The sequence below is a fragment of the Pogona vitticeps genome, chromosome 5 (assembly GCF_051106095.1).
Source record: "Pogona vitticeps strain Pit_001003342236 chromosome 5, PviZW2.1, whole genome shotgun sequence".
NCBI classification, from domain to species: Eukaryota; Metazoa; Chordata; class Lepidosauria; order Squamata; family Agamidae; genus Pogona; species Pogona vitticeps.
In genome coordinates, this window is record NC_135787.1 from 163,698,293 (window position 1) to 163,716,656 (window position 18,364).

Sequence of the window (18,364 nt, forward strand, 5' to 3'; positions counted from 1 at the left end):
GATTTTCCAGATAGAGAATACTCAGAAGTGTAACATATACAAATAAATAATATAAAAATAATATCTTTGGGCTTTTTTTTGCCATTCAGAGCATTTCTTGCTACTTAGGACAAAAATGAGAAGGGATTTTGGACTCTTTAAAAAAATTGGGGATAAGCACTTATTAATCCAGGTAACCATTCCAATCTGTGCAGAATTTTGTTTCATTTCCAAAATAAGCACTCACCCCATCCTTCTCTCAATCATTATTTATCAATTACATTTATATCTTGCTAGGCCTTGACATTTTCACCACCTACTGCTTGTTTATTAAGTCTTGATCTTACTCATAATTTTTGTCCTGCTTGGATTTTCCTTTGCCCAGATTCAGCAGCCTGAGCAGGAAATGACTCACAACTTCTGTATTTTGTATTTCATTAGTACGTTATATGCACAAAACATATAGAGATAGAAGTGGCAGAGTGTTAAATAAGTGTAATACAGAGATGTGTGTAAAATTATCCTGCGCTCTTCCCAAAGTTCTCAGAAAAATGAAAAGGATTGGATGAATGATTTAAAGAAGTGCTCCTTTTACCTTCCATTATCTTACTTTAAATGTCCACCTGCTCCTGAAGCACTTTTTCTCCAGAGGGTTTAAATGTGTGTTTTGCCATCTCCAGAATGGAAGTAAGTCTCACATTTAAAACATAGGTCTTAAATAGACAGAAACAGAACTCCATCATTTGACCCCCATGTGGTGAGGAGTAGCTGCTTGTCTCTCTGGGGTAGAAGGGTTAAATATGTTGTTCGCCGCCTAACACTTCCATCTCGTCTGCCATCCAAAAATAACTTTCCTAGTTTCCAAGGAAGGCATCAGAATGGTGTTACAGAAAAGATGTAATACCAAGAATTTTGTATTTGAAAACCTGGTTTAGCTCTGGATGAATGAGAAAACCCAGAGATGTTGGGGGCTCATATTGCCAAAGCTTCTAGAAAAAAAAAGACATGGCTTTTCAAAGATTTCATTTGTCTTTTGTCATGCCAGCCTTTGTGAAAATATGAGAATCCTGAAACCAAAATATGTCTGACAAAATTAAGTACTATTTTTGCATTGTTGCTTTTCTTATTATCAGCAGCAAATACAATATCATTTGTGCTGAGAACATCCAGTCCAGAGCTGACTTAAATCAGCAAAATAAGGGAAGTAGCAGTAGAACCATTTAACACTGTGTAAAAAGCACTGTGTTAAATAAGGCTCAAATGAATCAAAGAATACATGGGATAAAGAGTTAATTACCTGAACAGTATTTCTTTTCCTGGATCATGAAATGAAAGTGAGTGGAGTTAATGGACATTAGCTTAGGTAAGCAACTATAGTGTTCTGGAAGCGGCAAGCATACTGAATCAGTGTGACTGATAATTGCAAACTACATAGGTTTGAAAACTGCTAGACCAGGGGTGTCCAACCTTTCCCCTTCCCTGAGCCACATTAGAAGATGAAAATTTCGTTTGGGCCGCACATAAATTTGTTTTTCGGCCGCATGGGGAGGCAGCCCTAGCCATCCTCCGCAGCCCCACTCCAAGCGGGCTTATTAGCAGCTGCGATCTCAGATAGCAGAGGCTGCCAGCTTCAACTCCGGTGGCATTAGGGGGCCGGGAGGGGGTCCACCTATTGACGGTGATGGCGCAATGCAGTCCCACAGCCCCCCTCTCTCCTCCTCTCCCGCTCCTTCCTTCCTTCCCTCTCTCCCCCCCCCCCCACCATTGTGACGTGCCCCCGCCGCATTCCGGCCGCAAGTGCCAGCAGTGTAACTTGAAACTTTGGACAAGCCTGTGCTAGACCAAAGGTCCATTTTCCAATGGGTTTTAGGTGTCTATAGAATTGTGACAGTGTAACCAGGCATTGTAGATAATGCAATTTAACCCCTCGCTTGGTCTGTGAAATCCATAACTGCCACATCTCCATCATGGGAGGTGCCATTATTAAATGGGGCTTTTCCTGAAGAAGAAAAAGTTCCACTTCCTTTCTCTCATTTGGTAATGAAGGATTGTGGAGTTTCCTGGAATTTATACAAGCATACTTTAAAAAGCCACTTCTCTTCTCTTTAAGAAAATTGCTTTTCTCTAGGAAACCCTTGTGAGATCTTTAAGTGAGAAACCTAATTGATAATTATGTGCCAATCTGCATGGTAGCCTGAGAAGTCTAAATGAAGTAAATTCATGTAGAAATATAGTCCAAAGGAAATTTACCCCCATCCCTACTCTCAGGTATGAAGTCTCAGTCTTTACGGAATTAGATATTCTGCACTCTGGAATTAAAGGAATAATTCAAAATTAAACCTAAGAGGAAATAGCTTTTTTTTACCTGTGGCAGTGCTTGCACGACTGTGTCTAGTAAAGCTCGCATTCCAGTTGCCATCTTCAGGAGCTTCAAAACTGTGGTGAGAAATCCAAAAGGTGACTTAATGCTTGGGCAGTAGTCAGTGTGTTGTTCCTTACGTAGTTGCCACATGTCAAAAAGTAGCTCAGTTGATAGTCTAATGAAATTGATTGCAGAATACCCAACATAATATCTCACATTTTTCCTGTTATTCATTTTCATTCACCTCTCAGCTATCCACCCACCTACTCTTTGTTGAACTGTCTTTTATTTCCCCCAAGGTCTTCTACATTTCCAGGACTGGCCCTGTCGTTAGCCAAAATGAGGAAGCTGCCCGATATGGCAGTCCACCAACAGCTGTGAATTCCCTACTCTTCCCCAGTCAAGAGCCTCACCTCTCTGGAGTGCTGCTGTTGTGTTTTACAGCAGTCCACTGCTCTCCAGTTATACTATAGGGACCTCATGCTCTGGGGACCTCTCACAGCCAGACATTTTAGATGGTCTGTCTAGGAAGACAGCCTGTGCTGCATACGTAAAATTGGCTGTAAAATGACCCAGTTAATTTCCTTGGTGGTCCCAAAGACAAGCCTGGCTATGAGAGTTCCTCAGAGTATGGCAATTAGAAAATAGGCATGTAGAGAGCTGGACACCATTGAAATGCCAAGGGTAAATAAGGGAAGAGGAAGAGGTGGCAGGAAAGTGGGTAGAGGCTACAGGGACTGGAGGAAATGGGAGAAGATGACAATGGGCTAGAAAAGAGGAGAGGACAGTAAGCTGGAGGACTCAAAAAGGCCTGACAGTGGGCTGGAATTGATGGGGGCTAGAGGAGATGGAAAAAGCCAATAGTGGGCTAGGGTTGATGGGCAGAGGCAACAGGAAGGTGGAGAAGAGGGGAGCAGAAAGTGATGAGAAGATGCAGTAGGGCAAGAAGAAGATGGGGAGTAGTGATGAGGTAAAGCAGGTGAGATTAGGAAAGGGAGAAGAGGAAGAAGAGGAAAATGGGGTAGTAGCAGGGAGGCAGCAACAATCCTCTTCTCCCCTCAGCTTGGGGTAATAACTTGGACTGTGCCTTTGCATCCTGCCCTTGACTTTCACTTCACTGCCTTTCTCTTCAAACTTTCAATACCATAAATGTTTAATATATTGTGATTCTCCTGTTTCTGCAAGGGCACATTTGAGAAGTATTCAGGCAAATTATTTTTGACAGTGAGGCATAATTAAGTTTATTACTGAATCTAACCTCTCTGGGAATGCAGCACATATATCCATGCTGAAGGGTACGAAGCAAACAAAAAGAACTTGGTGACGGGCAGTCTTTCTTAGACTCTGTCTGGAACTGGCCTGTCTAACTTGAGATTACGCGTATTTAGACTCAGTTTAAACTAGTCTGAAACAGGCTCATTCAAGCTCCATTCTGAGACTCAGGCCTTACTGCACTTCTCACACCACTGAAAACATGGAGGCATCCCAACATCACATTGAGGTAGATTGTCTTCAGTACAGTACACAGTACTCTCTCTCTCTCTCTCTCTCTCTCTCTCTCTCTCTCTCTGTGTGTGTGTGTGTGTGTGTGTGTGTGTGTGTGTGTGTGTAATTTTTTTAAAAAATCTTTCCCTGTCTACTCTCCTGCTAATATGTTCTTCTGCCAGATATAGCTAAGCATCAGTTTGTGTTCTGTGGCTTCCTCTCTCACCTCGGGCAATGCGCAGCACTCTCATAATGCGGATGATGGTGGGGTTGATAGGAAGGGCAGCATTGATTTCAATCTCCTCAAGAGTGATGCCCATGACCGAAAGCAGGACAATGGCCAGGTCCAGTTGGTTCCACCTTTAAGGAATCAGGAAGAAAAATCAATCAGTTCTGCCCTCATTGAATGATGGGCTCAGTTCATACTTTTATTTAGTATAACGTAATAACAGTAATACTTACAAATCATGTACAGTTTATGATTATGTTATTTGGAATTTTGTAGTAACTCAATCTTCCAAATTTCAAAAGACAGAATAAACATAAAAATATTACTTATTTTATCACTTTGTTATTTTTACTTAATATAACATATTTTTATTTTATTCATTTACTTATTTGGCATCATTTATACTGGTTGCCTGGTTTGTGAATGCCACCAGCAATTTTCCAATATTAGAGGCTCTCCCCTCACCATCCTGAAGCTCCCAAACGCTTTCCAATGACAAAAGGAATCCTTAGGGAGCATTGGAATCTAAAAAGGGGGGTGTTATTAGGAAATTTTAAATTAAATTAAAGATTAACATCATCATTTGCTTTATGTGGCATAAATTTACACCAACATCATAAATTTATGCCAACAGAATTTCAGTCACTGAATAGTTCATGTTACATTGTGTACTTAGTTTTATTACTTATGCAGTCATTTTACCACATTGGATGATACTTCTACACTGGGAACTGCAAAAAATATTGGAAAAGAGTCCCCTAGAACAGCAATTCTTAATGGGGATCATATGCCCGCCTGGGACTCCCTGTTACATTTGAAGGAGGCCACAGACTGAAAAATGGGAGACGTTTCTGAAAGATGTGTTATGTTCTTGATTGACATGAGGCCCTGGAACCTTTGAATAACTCCTAAAAGGGCTGTGGCTGGAAAAAAAGAGTTGAAAATGCCTGCCCTATACTTTCGAAGTAGTTCGTAAAGCTTATAGTTGTGCTTCTCGAAATATGGAACATATTTCTCCTCTGTGTCCTGGAGAATATAACCCACATTCTTTCCGGTTCAACATAGGGGCCCATGTTCCTGACATTTTGGGTGAGGGCCCTCAGTGTTCACAGCTTGAGCCCTCTCCCCTACTCCTCACCTGTCTTTGAAGAAGCGCCTCAGCCCAAAAGCCACAAGCTTAAGAACTGCCTCCAGCACAAAAACTGTAGTGAACATGTAGTTGCAGTACTTGAGAGCGGTCTCCAGAGACTATGAAACAAAAGGAGAAGGACAAATATATGTTTATATCAAGCTCTCTAACTAGTCTGTGGTTAGTTAAGAATGCAAGATTTGCAAATATTAAAACTCATCTACTAGTTTTTAAAAATAAGTTTCTTTCCTGGTCATAAATCAAAGAAAACCCACTTTTCCAGTTTGCTGAAAATGCCAAATTTGAACAACTTCATTGACTGGTTCTTCTGTCAGTCACTTTTTTCCACCCCTATGTTGGAACACCAGTGTAAACATCATTGATTTTTTGATCCTCTTGTCAATGACACCTCCCTCTTTCTTAGAACAGTTATTCTAACAGAAATATTTTGAATACAAAACCATATGATGACAGATCTTCGATTACATAACTGTACATGAAAACAACAACAGCAGCAGCAACAAAATGTTTTGTTGTGGACCATCTCAACTGTTGCACAGAGTGACAAGAAACAACACTTTAGGTCTTGGGACTTCTGGACAGATTGTGCTTGGCATCTCTGAACTCACTGTGCAGGTCATCTGCCCATGGAGGAAGACCAGAACGATGATGGTGGAAGTAATGAGTGGAGCTGAAAGCCCTGTGCCTGAACTCATGAATGCAAGGGTGTTACAATTAAGATGTCAGGGCTGGCTAGTTCAGACACATGGCTTGCAGCTGCTCTCACCACTATCATCTTCATGGCCTTCACCAGTGGGCAGTCTGACCTGAAAGTGAGCATAATTATGCTAGCCCTGCCCAGATGTGCATACACTGGAGACTGTACTAGCCTAATTAAATTAATGGCACCTCAAAGGATAAAAATGACAAAGCTAGCCAACACAAAGTCCCAAGAGTTCTCACTTGCTGGCCTCCTTTTCTGATCTCACTGTTCAGATGACAGGGCTGGTGAGTATGAGTTATAATCAACACTACCATATACACATCCCATTCTCTACTCTGGGCAGGCAGCAGATGGACCTAGTGACAGCAGTGGTGTGCCCTGCCATAGTTATTCAATACAAGTCCTTGCCTCAGTGTGTTGGTGCTGTGCCTGGGACTGAAGGAGAGAACCAGCAGCCCTCACCTTGGAGGAAGAACCCTCACAGCTTTTTCTCTTTGCAAGTGCATCTGTGTATTAGCTGTATCCTTGAACACTGAACTAGCCACATCAAGCAGTCTGTCTGCTGTGGTCTACCTCAATTATCTTAGGAGTTTGTTTTTTGGCCAAGGTTCCTTGATGGTAAAATGGTAAAATACCGTGCATACATGATTGAGAAGTAGCTATACTTTTAGTGCTTTTGCTGCAAGCTTAATATCTTTTAAAGTGACCCCATTCAGTGTTAAATTTCTTCTTGCATGCCCTGCTAATTGTGCTGTTTGTAAGAAAATCTCTCTTTTTTTTGGTCCCTATATTTAGGCAGAAGAAGAAACCTTAAAGGTACAAGGACTGAAAAGGCTTTGCAATGACTAGTGTGAACAAGGTCCCTGGGAAATATCCAATTGCAATTATCTGCAGTACAATGCTATGGCTGAAAACCTCTTGCAAATCGCTCTCAAGTAGGCCCATTGAATCACTGAAGATTTGGTGAGAAGTCCTCCGCAAGTTCTATTGATTCAAATTATATGTAAGTCACAATAGAGTAGGCCCATGTGAATCAGTGAAACTTAGCAAAGACTCACCAAATCCCCACTGATCCAATGGACCTACTTCAGTGAGGCTTTCTGTGCTAGGTAACAGGATTTCAGCCTCAAGAAAAGTAGGCCTCACTGAGTTTTGTGACACCCACTGCTTAGGTTAATAGGCATAGGATTATAGTCTTAATTAAACAAACTTTTAAACCCATGAAAAAACTGGAAGGGCAAAATACAGTAGTAGATGCTGAATATATGTCCATATATAGGAATTCTAACTCTTAGAAATACTGTGATAATAAATGCAATGTTACTTTGAAAGGATTCAATTTAGAGCAGAACAAAAGATAACAAAACTCTAAAACAGAGTGTAAACCAGGACATGATATGGTATTACATGCAGACAGATTGCACGTATTACTTTAGCAAATTATGCAAAAATTGGCAGACGATGAGGCTGCATCCTACTGCGCTAGCCATGAGTCATATTGCATTCTACACCACAAAGCTATCCAACTATTCTTCTGCTCTGAGCCTTCTCCGCTCATCTGAATGAGTGTGGGTGGTATTAAAAAGGATCAAAACATCGTTCTGAAGCACCTCAGCTCTCATCAGCAGCATTGTAGGGTTGCTTTCATCATAACAACGGAGCAGTAAATAAATGAGAATTGCTCACAGAGACTCTCCTATTGCTGGCAGCTTTGTTCAGTTTTGTCAAAGAAATTAGGAAACTTTTCCTTAATAGGTAGTGGACTTTTTCAGATTCAGTGAACTTGCATGTATCTCTTGTGACACAGCAAACAGAATTTGGCTAATTACCGTATTTTTCACTCCATAAGACACACCTTTCCATAAGACGCACCAATTTTTTAGGAGAAGAAAGCAGGAAAATATAATCTATTTTCTTCACTCCATAAGATGCACAGACTTTCCACCCCCCTGTTTTGTGGGAAAAAGTGTGTCTTATGGTGCGAAAAACACGGTATGTTCTGGCATGTATGTAGTTCCTGACCTCTGAGCATCTTAAAGTATTTTTGGTGTTTCATTAAGAAAGTACTGTATAATCGGTCCTGCTTAAGAGATGAGAAGTAACATATAGGAGGGTGCAGAGTGAGGTCTGTCTTGGCTTAAGGTTTGGTGGTTCTAGCAGGGACATGGAGTACTGAGTTTAGTAGCATTAACCAAAGTTGCCTGGGGTGCAGTGGTATGGCATGCTCAGTTTAATTCTGATACTTTTATACATGATACAAAATGTACGAATACAGAACAAATTTGCTCTGAAGTCCAACAGAAAGGGAAGGTAAGTTAATGACCACAGTCCTAGATACCTCAGATCTTAGAAATTAAATACCTTATGTTAAATCCACTGGTCTGCCTCCACCGAATTAGACACATTGAATCAATGTACTTAACAAGTGCCATATACAGTATTCATTTTATTTACTGTTATAGGGACTAATAATTGGATTTAACCTCTCAGCATTCTATCTCTCTCTCTCTCTGTCCGTCCGTCCGTCCGTTCATCCATCAAGTCTCCAACCACATATCCTTGCAAATTTATTCTTCAGTATTTTCTCATGAATGACAGGCCACTCCATTTGAGAACAAGTGGGTTGCAATCCATAAAAGCTTATGGAAGTAAAACTACTTGTCTTTATGATACCACAAGAATTAGATTTGTTCGCTTGCTTGCTTGTTTGTTTCACTGCGGCAGACTAACACAATTATTCCACTGGAAAATATAACTATTCAGGCAGTGTAAGTTTACTAAGTTTGCACTAAAAAGAAAACTGCACATATTTCTTTCCCACTTAGGATGATGATGATGATTGATGATGATAGTGCTGATGATGGGCAATCAAGTCATCAATTCCAAGTTATGGTGACCCTGTCCAGGCTTTTCTAAGTACAGAATATACAGAAGTTGTTGGCCATTGCTTCTTCTGGGGGCATCCTCGATCTGTGCAGCTTGCCCAAGGCCACACAGGCTGGTTCTTCTCCCTAGAGGCATATTGGGGAATCAAACGTCCAACCTCTGGCTCCACAGGCAGATACCTAAACCACTGAACTATCTAGTCAGCTTTTAAACCAGACTAGGATCTTCTAGACCAGTGGTTCTTAACCTTGGTTACTCAGGTGTTTTTGAACTGCAGCTCCCGGAAACCCCAGCCAGCACAGCTGGTGGTAAAGGCTTCTGGGAGTTGCAGTCCAAAAACACCTGGGTAACCCAAGGTTAAGAACCACTGTTCTAGACCAGACTAAATAGGTGTCCATGTTGAGTGAGATTGTCTGTTGTATGTATTAAAAGAGGGGAAAACAGGACAATGAATCTGAAGGATTAGCTTTTTTTCTGACTAACCCTTCTCTGAAATCCATGCTGAATAGGCTTCTAATTCCTAAATCATTTGCTGATGGCTGACACATTTTCATTGAAAGTTACTGATTCAATTGACTGATTGTAAGAAGAAGCTCTCTTAATGAAAAAGGAAAAGGTGAGCAAAGGGAAAGAAAAAAAGGGAAGAAAGAATGATTTAGTCCATTGAACACACTCACCATTGGCTGGTTGTAGTGCTCCAGGGACATGGTGACGACGTTGAGGCAAATGATGAAGGTGATGAAGATGTCCAGGTAGTGGCTGGTGCAGACCGAATGGATAAGGAGGCGGACAGAGCAATAGGTGGCATAATACGGCAAGCGCTGCGCTTCTTCAATGGGAGTGCAGAGAAGCCATCCAGAAAAAGAGAGAGAAAACAAGAATGGAACGGGTGGAGAGAGGGAAAAGGTGGAGGAAAAAAGAGAAGGCGGGAAGGGAGGAAGGAAGCAAAGTAATGCAAGAGAAAAAAAGGAACACAACAGGGAACACAAACAACATGTAAAGGATATAATAAAAAGAAAAACAAGGAAGGGAAATAATACAGACATGGAGGTGAATCAGTGAAGGGAGAAAGGGAAGAGGATAAGAAAGAGGGAGAATGACAGAAAGAATCTGTTAGTCACATGTTTGTGGAAATGATACTAAATCAGCATTTCATGCACTGAATAATTAAATTTACAAATCATAAAAGGAAGCAAGCAACTCCAGAAGAGGGAAGTCTGAAGGAAAAAGGTTAAAGAGCCCCATGCTTTTGGGAAGGAAGTGCATTCAGAAAGAATTTTTGAGGAGAAGATGTGGGGAAAGAGGAAGAGAGGGAAGAATGGGCTGAACTAAGATCACAGATGCAGTCTTGGTGTTTCTCTCATTAAGTTAAAAGAGCACACATTAGGGACACACCACAGCTGTCTTTGGAAAAGACCACTGAAACAATTACAGAAACATCAAGGCTCAAGAGAAGATCTGGCTTTCTTTCTTTCTTGGCATAACATGAATTAGCCAGTCAAAAACTGCTTTATTCCATTGCCCCATTTCCTCAGGGGAGTGCCAATATTTCAATTATTTGGAAGAGTTATCTGTAATAATAATAATAATAATAATAATAATAATAATAATAATAATAATAATAATAATAATAATAATAATAATAATAATAATAATAAATGTGCTGTCAAGTCAATTAATGCTTATGGCAACCCTTTTAGGGGTTTCCCAGGTAGTGGTTTATCTTCCTTTCTTCTGGGAATACCCTGGGATTGTGCAGCTTGCCCAAGGCTACACAGGCTGGCTCTGCTTTGCTGGAGGCGCAGTGAGTCAGGAATCGAAGTCCCAATATCTAGCTCTGCAGCCAGGCAGCCAAACCACTGAGCTATCCAGCCTTCTAAAAGATTTTAAAAGAGAACTTTACTCCTGTTGGGAAAACCCAGCATATTTCTTGGGTGGAGGCTCAGGGATGAGCTCAGTGATATCCCATTAAGGTGCAAGCAGTTCTGAGAGTTTTGACATCCACCTACACATTCTAATGATCAGGGTGTTTTTTTAAAAAAGAAAGAAGAGGAGAAGGTTTTTCTCAGAAAACCTCAGCTTACAAATCAACACGACATTTAGGTTGTTCCTTACTCCTACGCTTCTTCTCTAGGCGCCTCAGGCGTTTCTCTTCCCGCCGCCTGGCCTCCTCTGCCTCTTGATGTTGCCGACATTTGTGGAAGTTCTCCACCACCACCCCCACAAACATATTGAGCACGAAGAAGCTGACGATGAGCAAGAAAGAAATGAAGTAAAGGAGCATCCAAGGGTTGTTGTTGGTCACTGGCTGGATTTTTTTTAAGAGGCAAAAACAAACAAAAGCCTCTGGTTAGCCTGCTAGAAATTATGGAAAGGAAAATGACAAGGGAAAGGCCAAGACATCAGAGATTTTGGAAAATAAGGAAGACCAACTAGGATTTATATTTTACAATTACTGCTATAACAAATGGAGGTCTATAAAATTTCACAGAAAGATGATGCAGGACACATCCTTCTCCCACCTAAGTACCAGAGAACCCCATGGATGGTTCATTGCAAATTATCTTTAAAAGCAATCCTTCCATTGGTTGTTGTAGGTTTTTCAGGCTGTTTGGCCGTGTTCCGAAAAACCTACAACAACCATCGGATCTCGGCCGTGAAAGCCTTCAAGAATACAAATCCTTCCATTATTACATGTTTTCTTGTTTTCAGCACCCATGGAAGGCATGGTTTTATACGTACAAACAAAAATATTTTAATCAGTAATATGCACCTGTTCTTTGTGTCATGAAAGCTCTAACACAACAGCCAGAGCAATATCATGATTTAGAGCTCCTATGAGTACTGAAGTGGAAAGCCCTTGGATTGTTAGGTTGCTTTAAGGAAATCACTGGACCTCATCCTCAGTGCTTCCTTCTCTGGGTTATAAGAATAAGAGTGCAGGTGACATCCTATGTGGGATTGGTGTATGGATTACAATGAATTGAGGTGCGACAACCAAATGGGGATCAAATTATGCAATATGTGGTCTGTATATTGGGGGACTGGTGGTGGTGGTAATACAGCTATTTGACAGTTATTAGTAGACAGATACTAATCTTGGCAGCTGGGATAATTACAAGCGAGGAGCTACTGGTTTTTACATATGTTTTGTGTAACATGCCACAAATTTCAGTTGCATGCCAACTCATGTGCCCAGTCATGCAACTGAGATGTGCCCTGTCACCTCGTCAATTAGCCACAGTTAGCCATGGCATAAATCTTATATGAAAACTCAGAGAATTCCAGCAACAGTAACCGAGAACTGGAGCACAATAAGAAGACCTCATTTAGCAATGAAAATATAAAGAATTAATATTCCACTGCCATTGTCAAGTAAAGGGGCAATTAAATACTAGATAATAGTAGAGGCATAGCAGCAGAATTTGGGTCTCTTATGTGTGATTTATTTCCCATCTGAGAAAGGAAGCCAAAGAGAGCTTCTGCAAGGTAAACAGGTGATGAAGATGATTGTTTATGTTGCTATTGTTTAAAACCATGAATGTTCTCGTTGTGCTATACGTTATGGAAGAATTAACCCTACATCAGTAACATAAAACTCTGCGTGCTAAAAAAAGAGAAGAGAGACATTCACAGCACAAGGGGGAAAGAAGCCCTCCTCTTGTCTAGCGCTTTCAACAAACATCATAACCATAAAGGGAAAACACATATCTTTCAGATAACTAAGCTGGAGAATCAGCAACAACGGGTCGATGAAATGTCAAGGAGTTGTTTCTATGAGAATAAAATAGCCAAGGCTGCATTTCTGCACATATTGTAGGTGGCATAGCAAGAGAAACTTTTATCTCTAAAGAAGTGAAATCAAATAAATACCACACACTAAAACCCTGCAAAATGACACAAATGTTATAGAAGAGCACAATACTGATGACTACTGTCACAGGCACTATCCAATAGTTGCTTGCAACATTCCTGCAACCACAGTCCATTTAGCAATCACAGTAAGAGACCAGGGTCTGGGGGAGTACTCAAACTGAGGCATCTGCAAAAGATGGAACCTTTTTAGGATGAACCTTAGGTTGGTTGTCCACTAACTATGGTGGATATGTTGTGTTGGGATTGCCCTTTTCCAGGTTTAAAATATTGCTAATAAATTGCTGAGAAAGTATGCCTACAATAAAAGCATTGCCCTGAGGATCTGTGCTAATCTATACACTACTTCCCACCAACAAGTGACTAAACAGTTCCCCCACACAAACACTCCTCTCTCTCTCTTTAATCACACTTGTTTTCCCGATTGTCTTTATTAAGGTCACTGTCTAGGTATTTTTCTATTTAAGCTTTATTTACGATAAATTTCAGACATCCTTAGAGTTGTTGTGAGGTTGTGCTAGGGATGGTTCTCGCCGAAGGAGTGACAAAACCAGATGAAAGACCAGGGAGAGATCACAGTGTGGGTGTAATACATCATCTATGCCCTTTGGTCCTGTCCTGTGTGACTGGCATCTGCATTAGGGAAGTGATTGTGCATTATTAAAGGGAACAGGAACAGCAGCAGGATTTAGCTGCCATCAACGGAAGCCCTGCTGATGGGGGAAATTGCAGCAAGTGATTATGAGCCTGAAGAGCATGCCATCATGCCCTACAGAACAGGCGCTATTGCAAAACCATTATGGGATGTATGAGACGATGGCAATCAGCATGTTTTTGCAAAAGGAATCAACATGGATGTGCTAAAATCTTTTTTCCAGGCTGGCTTTTTGGGCACATATGCACACATACATACACACAAACACACAGAGAGGGATGTTGGCTTAACCTACAGTAAATTAGGAAGGTGACAACAAAATGGAGGAAGATGGAAAGATCTGGCATTTAATGTTTTGAAAAAGAAACCTGTAACTGCTCTTTCATGACCAATTTTGTATACATACTCAGATGGCCTGCAATTTTTCACTGATTATCAGCAATTATTTCCTCAACGGGGCCTAATGATTTGGCAAGGTGTCTCAAGAGAGCTACTCTGAGTTTGAATACGAGGCCGGGTCAGGTTCTCCTGCCACCTAAGGTTGGCCATCCCTCCTGTCGCTTCCCCAACCAGATAAAAACACTCACATGGATGGAGGGAAGGTGAGAGAAGAAACCACCATCAGCAGAGGGTTTTTGGCTAAACCTTCCATGGTACTTTGGCCCAGTGGTTCCCAACTTTGAGTCCCCAGATATTCCCTGCTCCCAGAAATCCTGGCTAGCACAGCTAGTGATGAAGGCTTCTGGGAATTTTTCCAAGGTTGGGAATCACCACCTTGGCCCCAATGACCCCCTTGGAGCCAGCTGTTATTTTAAATAGCCATCTGAAAAATGGCTGCATTGTGATCTCTTATTGAAAGCGCAGGTGGAAATCGGTTTAGGCAGAAATGAGGTGAGTGGCCCCAGCCAACTCACCCTGGCTCATTGGTCTGCCAAGTACACCTAGTAGCCACAGAAGGTATGAGGTTAAAACTACATAAAATGGTAAATGTGTCTCTGAGAAGTTTTAAATTTTAGTTTAAGTAGCAGATCCACAAGATGGCAGGAGAATCATCCTTGGGACTGTGGTTTAAGCCCATATTTACTTCCTCCAAAGCCCCAGTGAACGTCATCCACCAACAAAGTGACTCAGTCCTGAGGGTGTTTTTTTTTTTTTTGCCACAACTCTAGCAGAGGTAAAATTGTTAAACCCTCTATACTTCGAGGTTCTCATCTTGAGGAAGACTAGTTAGAAAAGTTACTTTTCTGGGCTCTTAATTCCCAGAATTCTTTAATAAAATGGCCACTAGTTAGAGAATCTGGGAGTTTAGTTCAAAGAAGACACTGGCATGAAGAATGTAAGCCAAAGGCCATAAGGAAAGGCAGGAACTAAAGAAAGGGAGAGATGTTGAGTATATATGTGTTTAGAGAGGTGGTTCCATGTATGCAGGGAAGCAAGGAGGTAAAATATCATTTTCAGTTCAAATGCCTCTCCATACCTGTGATAAATAAACATCTCTAACACTGTGTCATCCAGAGATCAACCAAACCATCTTAAATTCATTATGAAACACTTCACCACTTTCGGAAGTGCACAACAAAAATAATCACAAGCCACCAGAGATGGCTAACAATAAAGCTCAAAACAACATTGATCAGTTTATGAAGCAGCTTCTATACCTGCTGGTCAACAGCCACTGCATCCAGTCCATTGTACATAATATTGACCCAGCCATCTTTGGAAGCCAGTACGAAGAGCGACATCAAAGCCTGCAATGTATGAAATTATAGCATGTTGTGAAATGGGTTATAGGTTGATTCAAGAGGTTTACATCTGACACGTAGAAATGAATCTGAAAAACAAACAAACCATAGGAAACCTTTCTTTCTGCCTCCCCTCCCCAGATATGAAATCTGGCCAGGAAGGGATTATAGGAGAGGAGAAAAACATTTGCTTGTGAGAGCAAAAGTAAGAGGGGGAGAGAAGGAAGAACAGAGGGGGAGAGAAGGAAGAACACAGAGAAGGAAGAACAGTCACAGTTGCCCTACATGAAATTCTTCCAGCAGAGAACCAGCAGATCAGCTCAGACAGACTGATGATTAAAACAAGTTATCATTATAAGATAGATCAGCAATCCTTTATTTCCTGAAATGTCACAAATCTTGTGTATTCAAAGGAATGCACAATAGGGAAACTGAGGAAAAACATCAGAAGCAACTGCTTGATACTAAGCACACTATCGCCTTTTATTACTACCTCTGAACATTTCTCTGCCAACTCCTGTTCCCCCATGTCTCACTAAGTGCAAAGGTGGAGCCTTTGAAGAGGATTCAAAAGGACTTTAGAAGACCCCTTTCCACAAACCGTGAGGAAAGGAATGTGGGAGGAATGTGCAGAATCCGCTGAGAACACATTCAGAATGGGTGGTGGATTTCAAATGAATTTACAGTAGATGGAAACAGGGAAATAAATCAGAATGATTTAATCAGAAATTTAAAGTATCCCACAGATGCAGTTCTTTTGGTAAAAATGTGTTTCCTAATGTCCAGTTCAAACATGAAACCTTTATGAAAGCTTCAGCAATAACATTTCTTTCTCTAATGTTTCAATCTTTGTATAAATAGCTGTTTTCCATTTTAAATGATTACTTTCTTTGGCCAGTACCTGACTGCATAAAAGCAAAGCAGGAGGGCAATTGCATTTACCTTTTGGGTCCTTTAAAAGGACCCAAGTCAGCTTATATCAGTAAAAAACAGTATTTAAAGCTAACAACAGTGAGTATACAAATAGTAAAAGTACCAAACAAATACCACACTAAAATGGTAAACAAAAGCAACACCAAAACACATTCAAAGCAGTAAGGTAAATCATCTACAGTATTTTAAAAAAAAAACCCTCAGGCAGCCAGTCACTATGGGAAAGCTTGCCTGAAGAGTAAGGTCTTCGTCTGCTTGAGGAAGGACAGCAAAGATGGAACCAGTCTGGCCTCCTGTGGGAGGGAGTTCCAGAGTCTGGGAGCAGCAACAGAGAAGGCCCTCTCCCATGTCCCCACCAAACACACCTGTGAAGGTGATAGGACCGAAAGAAAAGCCTTTCCTGATGATCTTAACATCTGGGCAGCCTCATAAAGAGGGATTTGCTCCAGAGCCATTCCACAGAATACTGCCCCTTATATTTGTAAACTTCCTTCAGGGCTCTCAGTGTAGAGCACAGCACAAATTTATAAAAGCAGCCAGCTTGTTCAAACAACAGGGCTCAGTGAACATAGGGAGCTGCAAAACTGGCTAATGACTGGCAATATGCACGGCATGATAGAAAGTCAGTAGACCTGCCTTCCCCAAGTTGGCACCTTTCAGGTGTGTTCGACAACAACTCCCACTACCCATTCCAAACTGCATGCTTGTACTGAGTAGGAATGAAAGAGGATAGTGCATCATATCTGGAAGAGTCTGGGTTTGGGAAGGCTATTGGAAACTGCAGAAGAGCATGGAGCCCAGGAATGGTAACAGCCATCATAGTCCTGCTTCACTGCTCCTCATGTTCAGGGCAAACCTCGGTGAAGTTGTTTTTTGGGACCACAGTTTCCAGAATCCCTAACAGTTATAGAAGATGAGGATTTGGAGCACTGTGGTTAAAAATATACAAAGCTCATGTTCAATATTTATTGCTTAATTGTCTGGAAGGGAAACAGCCAGAATTATAGATTTTAAAGCAACGTTTCATTTACAATATTATGTACTTAGGACATTTTAACCACATCCTGCACATATTTGTTTACCCTTTCTACACATGTCATGCATTCTAAAATATTTACACGTGATCTAAGTCAATGTTTAACAATTTATATCCCCCTAAATTCAACACAAGAATTAAGTTTATGTTGAACTAGTATTCTATTTTACCTGTTGTTACAATTGTGGGCTAATATTACTACTGTGAGAATCTTAAGAATATAACGCTTGATGTGTGTTGCAGCCTTTTCTTTTCAACTGAAGATGTACATGGTCATAAGGGAGAAATCTAAGCCAAGTCTGAGGTAACTTTGAGCATGCCACATTTACCTGGCCCAGGTTATCAAAGTTGTACTTGTGATGCACCCACTTGTAATTGGCAGCCATGCAGTCAGACCTGTTGGTGATGTTTCGAATGTCCACTCCTAAGCAATGATAGAACTTCCCCTTGAATAACTGCAGGGGGCAAAAAGCAGCTTTGTTAGAGATTTTGTTAGTACGAATGTATGGAAAGATAATGTTTCTGAATTTGCTTATGGCACAAGGAATCTTCTGCTTCTGGGACACTAAGTTTCACTCAGACTTGGGCCCACTGTAACCAAGAGAAATTTGCCATTTGTTGTCCATTTTAAAAAGAAATGAGTATGAAGCAGAACTTGAAAAAGTTCATTTTCTGGATGACAACTTCCACAATCTCCCACCCAACACAGCCAGTAGTGATGTTGGCTGGGGGCAATTCTTGGAGCTATAACCCTCCCAATTTTTTTCACAAGCACAGATGATGAGAAAATGTTCACTATTGGATTCTATGACTCTAAATTGGGGTGGGGACCTCAGTGGGTTTAGTGCCATTATTCAGATTAGCTGGCAGTCCTAATCTGCATATTTAATTATTACTTTTATTTTAAAAAGAATGCAGTAATTGTATAAACAAACAAACAAATAAATAAACATGTTGTAAAAATTGTTATATTTCCTACTGCTCAGATATTTCAAAATAAATTTATTCAGTCATTTCTTTGTTTTGTTTTCCCATAAGGAAGTGGTTGGATTGTGCATTTGTAAACACTCAGGGTGACTTCACCTGTTAGAGGAAGCACATCAGTTCTGTAAACTGTGAAGGTGTCATCCCTGAAATAGACTACAGTATCTACGGCTTAAGTGCACCACGTTCTTCACAATGATAGCAGCACTACCCACTCCTGCAGCACAAACCTATTGACAGTTTTTTGCCTTTTCTTTTCCTTCACACAGTTGTAGGTGGGTTCAGTGCTCAGAATAAGAAAGAAACTCAGGAAATAATGAGGACCCATTTTGTTAAAAGTGGGTGGG

General features: G+C 40.8%; 1 protein-coding gene across 2 annotated transcripts in view; it reads right to left on the reverse strand.

Moving 5' to 3' along the window:
• Positions 1 to 18,364, reverse strand: part of CACNA1I (calcium voltage-gated channel subunit alpha1 I) — a 181,014-nt gene that overhangs the window by 32,044 nt on the left and 130,606 nt on the right. For both annotated transcript variants that reach the window (XM_073000129.2, XM_073000128.2), the window contains exons 21-27: positions 17,363 to 17,488; positions 14,981 to 15,070; positions 10,910 to 11,102; positions 9,472 to 9,623; positions 5,194 to 5,303; positions 4,053 to 4,186; positions 2,345 to 2,415 (exon numbers count right to left, since the gene is read on the reverse strand). In XM_073000129.2, the coding sequence (XP_072856230.2) occupies positions 2,345 to 2,415; positions 4,053 to 4,186; positions 5,194 to 5,303; positions 9,472 to 9,623; positions 10,910 to 11,102; positions 14,981 to 15,070; positions 17,363 to 17,488 (876 nt within the window). The remainder of the gene's footprint in view (positions 1 to 2,344; positions 2,416 to 4,052; positions 4,187 to 5,193; positions 5,304 to 9,471; positions 9,624 to 10,909; positions 11,103 to 14,980; positions 15,071 to 17,362; positions 17,489 to 18,364) is intronic.